This window comes from Pteropus vampyrus, unplaced genomic scaffold, assembly GCF_000151845.1.
Source record: "Pteropus vampyrus isolate Shadow unplaced genomic scaffold, Pvam_2.0 Scaffold69, whole genome shotgun sequence".
NCBI lineage: Eukaryota > Metazoa > Chordata > Mammalia > Chiroptera > Pteropodidae > Pteropus > Pteropus vampyrus.
Window position 1 is genome coordinate 433,978 of NW_011888850.1, and position 5,988 is coordinate 439,965.

The 5,988-nt window shown below is 36.9% G+C and overlaps 1 protein-coding gene across 10 annotated transcripts in view; it reads right to left on the minus strand.

Annotated features, from left to right (window-relative positions):
- RAPGEF5 (Rap guanine nucleotide exchange factor 5) overlaps positions 1-5,988 on the minus strand; it is a 416,073-nt gene that overhangs the window by 124,951 nt on the left and 285,134 nt on the right. For all 10 annotated transcript variants that reach the window (XM_023531487.1, XM_023531485.1, XM_023531483.1 and 7 more), the window contains one exon: positions 2,956-3,004. In XM_023531487.1, coding sequence (XP_023387255.1) covers positions 2,956-3,004 — 49 coding nt within the window. The remainder of the gene's footprint in view (positions 1-2,955; positions 3,005-5,988) is intronic.

The window sequence follows — 5,988 nt, forward strand, 5'->3', positions numbered from 1 at the left end:
AAAAAAAAAAAAAACTAAACACGCAACTGCCAAAACACCAAGCAATTGTACTCCTGGGCATTTATTCTAGAAAAATAAAGACAGTTACACAAAAACCTGTACATTAATATTTGTACATGTAGTTTTATTCATAATAATCCCAAACTGAAAACAACCATAAGTCCTTTAATGAGTGAATGATTAAACGTATTGTAGTACATTCATATGATGTAATACTATTCAGCAACAAAAAGTAATGAATTAGTGATGTACACAACAACCTCCAGAATGAATCTCTAGAGAATTATGGCAAGCGAAAACAGCCACTCCCAAAAGGTTCCATACTGTATGATTCCATTTACGTAATATATTCGAAATGACAAAACTATAAAAATAGAGAAAAGTAATTGCAGGGGTTAAGGAGTGGTGAAGGAGGAAAGTCGGCATAGCTATAAAAAAAGCAACATGAAGGATCCTTATGGTGGTGGAGACAGTCTGTATCATTGTCAATATCCTGGTTGTGATACTGTACTCTAGTTTTGCAAGATGTTATCCTAGGGAAAACTGGGTAAATGGAACAAGACATCTCTGTATTATTTCTTAACTGCATATGAATGTACAATTAACTCAAAATAAGAGAGCACATATAAAACGATTCCACTTTTATAAAGTCTGCACATTAATATATCATAATATAATATCTACATGTTAAAAGAGAAATGTCTGGAAATATATACATAAGAAAATAGTAATAGTGGTTATTTCTGTTGGTGATATGATGGGTGATTTTTCAATTTCTTCATATGTTCATACATTACCAAAGTTTTTTCAATGAGTATGATAATACTATAGTAGTAAGAAAAAGTAATCAAAGCTATTTTTATTATGAAAAAGAAAAGTAATACATGCTCGTTGTATATATTTTTCTACTAAACATTTTACTACATTAATTCATCAAAATATAATCTTTAAAGCTGCTCAACATTCCATTACACTGAGTTCTCAATTTTACCATTTCTCTACTATGGGGACTTAAGGATTATTTTTAATTTCTTATTGTTAAAAAAAAAAAAAATGCAATAGTTCTCTTCTACCTGCATCTTCACATGCATCTGATTACACCCCATAGCCGGAACCACAATCATGGAGTGGAACGTACTGAAAAATGGCTTTTCCGAGAAACTATAAATTTATGTCTCCATCTTTAGTGTATGTGTGAGAGACCATTTCACTCTGTCCGTGGGAAGTTGTCAAAGCTGTATTTGCATTCCGATCTCCATAGATAAAACAAGGAAGGAAAACAGTCACATGGCTACATCAAGGCATAATAAAGTTGACTTCCTATCAGTCTTCGACGGTGCATAGTCTAACATGTGTGGGTCTTGCTTACTCCTCTTCATTTCCCTTCACCTCCAGAAGTTCAAACTTCTTAGCCTGGCACCCCAAACCTACTTCTTTTCACCTTGTTCTCCTGGCTGCAGCCACTCTCATCTCCTTGCCCTCCCTCACAGCTCGCACACACCACTGCCCAAATGCTCTTGTCTGCGTATCCACAGGGCCTGGCACCTCACCAGCTTCAGGTCTTTCCTCAGAAGTCTTTTGTCAGAGGCCTTCCCACCCAACTCTGTGCAAATCAGCAACCCCCTTCTCCAGCTTTCTTATCTGTATTTATTTGCTCTGTGTTTCTTCAACAATGACACACTCTAAGTTTTTAATTATTTCTCCAACTTCTTCTGGAACTAAAAAAAAAAAAAAAACAACTAACCTCCAAGGCACTGACACCCCAACTTGTACAGATTGTAAATTTTGTCTCCTTATGATTGCAGGAACCAAGATCAGCTCTAGCACTTTATTTCTAAGCCCTCCCTCCTACAACCTTTATACTGATATCTTTCCCCATCTTGGCCTCCACCTGTGAAAATATCCACAACCTAACGCTGTTCACTAAGGAGCCCTATTGATGCTGTGCTCTCTGTCCAATACCCTGTAAGTCAAGACTGGTGTTCCTTGCATCCTCCTCTCCACCTTTACAGCATCCAGTTTCTGTGCCCTCTACAGCAGCCAAATAACAAAGATGTAGTATAAACATAATTGGCAAATACATACTAAGGTGTGTGTGATTCATAAAATAACTGAGAGAAAAGCAAATCCTTGGAGTTTCTAACTGGGAAAAGAAAGATGTAAAATAGATGGCCTGTGGTCTCAAGACATTTGCATTTCATTTAGTTCAAATTTTCTCCGCTCTTTGATTTTATCATAGTCTTTCCACCTGAAAAGTCTTATTCTAGTTCGACGTTATCCAAGAAGAATCTTGCTTGAGTTTGTGTTCCATTCGGCACTGACCTCCTCCCTCTGAACAGCAAAGGATGCCTCTGTCTGACACTCCTCCTCTCTCAGCAAGTGTTTTTCTACTTCAGTGAGTCTCTATTCCATGCTGAATTTCAGCCTCTCCTCCAAAATGTATTTGAAAGCTCCCTTTTCCTTTCTACATATGGCTTTCACTGATTATTTCCTACAGGTATCAGGAATCAGATCCATGCAATCAGGCTTTTGCAAAATGATTGATTTTAAGTGTCATTATGCGATTAAATTATTTTTTAGCAGAAACTAGTTTGAGATAAAAAATATATATCTACCTTTATGTTATTTTCCTGTTATATAGGTAATGCAATGTGTTTGCTTTCTTTTCATGGAAATTTAGACTTTTTCATGTTTGCAAGAACTAGAAACATTTTAAATTTCATTTTTCCTTGAAATATGAAATAAAGCAAGGCAGTGAATTTTTAAAGAACCATATGTAATATCCTGTGCTATTTTGAGGGTAGAATAAATGATTTAAAAAATACAATGATACTTTCTTTTCTGCATTCTACACCCAAACTTTCTGAAATACACTTAACTGCTCACTACCACATCATATAGAAAATATCCTCAAAGAATTAAAGCCTTCCTCAGGCCTCATGAAAGACTACTTACCAGACTTCTTTGCTTTCAAAGCAATAACAGCTGCTAGTTCTCTCTGCACCTAATGAAATATTAGGGAAAAAATCAAATTAGAATAAGAAAAATGTAGTCATCAAAAGTGGTACTTTGTTTTTACATATGCAACCCAAATTAAGAGCTATTACAATTAGAGCTATGTTTGCTGCTACTGTTGTGTTTTTTTCTGTTTTTAATAACATGGGAAAACCTCTGCATGAGAATCTTAGGTTAAAAATCTGGAAGAATCACATTGACTCACTTAAAAAAGAAATTAGAGTTGCCAAAATGTATATGTTGTAAAAACACTGGTATTTTTGCCATGATGATGAGAAGACACTAAAATATAAAACTACAAAACATTCAGAAATAATGTAAATAAATTATTAAAACAAGTATGCTACCTTGGCAAAGGTGTTATTATTTATCTCTCGAGGATTCTAGTTTATACAGAAATTCTAGAACAATTAAGACAGGTGACCCTAGTTTAATTGGACCTCTGCTCAAACACAGTGAATTCACTTGATGTCTGACAGGGCTACAGCAACCAGCTTAGAAAATATGGCACATGAAAGCTAGTGCTATCGACTCATAGGGTAGATGGAATGTGAATAGACAAGACAACCTTTAAAACGCCCCACTTATTGGTCCTGATTTTTGCTTGCTCACTTTCTCTCAACACCCCACACACTTTGAATGCTTAAATCCTTTCGTAAAAGTCTTCTCAAAGAGGAGCATAAAACAGAGACAAAAAAAGATAACCAAAGAGACTTTCTAAAGTAACGTGAAAAAAAAAAAAGATAACGAGAGTAATCTTTGGGAAATCTATGTTTGGTAGCAATAAAAATTCCATAATGAGCAAGCTCATTCCTCTTCAGGACACAATCTTTCAAGCTTAGATGTGCGTGTGTGTGTGGGGGGTGTGTGTGTGTGTGTGTGTGTGTTTTCAGGTGTTTGGAGGTGGTGGTAGTGAGTTTGGAAGTGCCCTGCTAATTATATTTTAAAGGGAGAACATGGAAGTTCAAGGTTAAAGATTTACTATTGAAATGAATCTAATTTATATTCTTTCCATTGAAGGTGAAAGTAGCACTATCTGCTAGACACTGGGACTCCACTTAGGACCACTTTCAAAATGGCTAGGGCATCATCACCTTGAAGAAGGCAGCTTCATTGTCACTGCTTTACTGCCATGCTTTCCCTGGCTGGCTAGCCTGCATGTGATTCAAAAGGGTATACTCTTGATTTGGCTGATTCTTTGATACCTTAAGACTCTCTCTGGAAAGTTATACAGTAATGAGAAGACAATCAGTCCCTCTCCAACCTTGGAAGTCTGAGCTCTGGAAATGCTTACAGTAGGAAAATTTGCAATTGAAGGATGTATGGGAAAAAAGAGAGCTGGAGGAGATAGATAGAAGTGACCATAGGAAAAACGTTACAAATACTTGTATGGGTGGTCAAATAAAAATAACAATAAAATAAAACATCGATGATTGCATATTTTACGTATGTGAAATTGTTAGTAAGGTTTATTAACATCTCAGGATTGTCCTCCACCATGTCACAAATACTGGGGATGGGGCCAAGATACAGACCATAAATATTCACTAGGATCTTGTCAATAGCTGCCTGATTTTATGACCTTCATGGGATGATCCCATCATGGCTCAGAGACAGAAAGAAAGCAGAGATGGAAAAAATGACACATGAGGTGGACCACTTCATTTGCTTACGGAGGATCAAGAACAAGTCTTCCCTCTACCCTCCTCTTTCAGTTTTCCATGCCTGAAATTCTCTTGAGTATCTTCGGCTTTTCTTTCTCAAACTAGAAATAAAGCCCAAAATATAAATAGCTCGGGAAAGGAAAGTATTATATCCCTACCACTGAATAACTACATCTTTCACAGATTTGTGAAGAAAGGGAGGAATGGATGGGCAAGAAATCAATACAACTTTAAAAGAAGTGGGCAGGGAAGGAGATGAGAGATGACAATGAGAAATAACTGCACAGTTTAATTTTGAAGAAACATAAGTTAAAAAAAAACATAAAGTAAATGAGATTACTCTACTGTACTACACTCACCCCCCTGAATGTCTGTAGTCAGGGAGGATGTAAAAGTGTTTTGTGCAGGACGGGGTATAGAATAGCTTCCGCTGCCCCAGGATGGAAAAGGTTTCTGACAAAACCCCAAAGGTAGGTTATTCTTCCTACAAAACACAAACCACAAAGCATGGTCAAGGACACAAATTAGCTAAGATCCCATTATGCGCTTCTATAGTATCTTCACAGCACTTCTTTAAAGCACACTAGCAATCATTTAATCATTTTCAATTCTCTGACGAACACTTGTCTTCTGGATGGAAGCTCCACTGAGACAGAGACTTGTTTCTCTTTTTATGGCAATCAGCATTCATTCACTGACGCTCAGGGAGGCAAATGCATAGGCAACTTTAAAAGAAGAGGAAGGATTTAGGAGAAAGAAAAAGCTGCCTGAAAATCAAAAGAGAAGGCATTCCCCATTGATAAGCTACCCCTATGGGAATCTTCAGAACATATTAGGACTCAAGGCTTCCTTTGCAAATAACTGTTAGGTTTATATTGCAAACGAAACCTTTGAGCAACTGCAGAAACAGAAACTAGAAGTTTCTTTAAGTTACTAATATGGGACCTGGTGGCACTGAAGATACCATACTCCAGCAGAGTCAAGCCCTCAGTGGAATGACACTTGGCCCACATTTTGACAACCTCTTCAGAGACCCTGAGCAAAAACCATCCAGCTCTAAGATGCTCCTGAATTCCTGATATTCCGGAACCGTTTGAGATAATAAACATGTGTTGTTTTAAACCATTAAATGTTTGGGTAGTTTGTTATGATGAAGAGTCTTTTATAGGACAATGGTTATTTTTGCATTTTATCTACTTGTGTTGTTGGTTAACCTTAGTTTCTCTCAGCATAACTGAAATGGAACCTTCCTCTCAGATCAGGCTGGAGAAATGCACACACCGACAGCCAAGAGCCACATCCTGATATT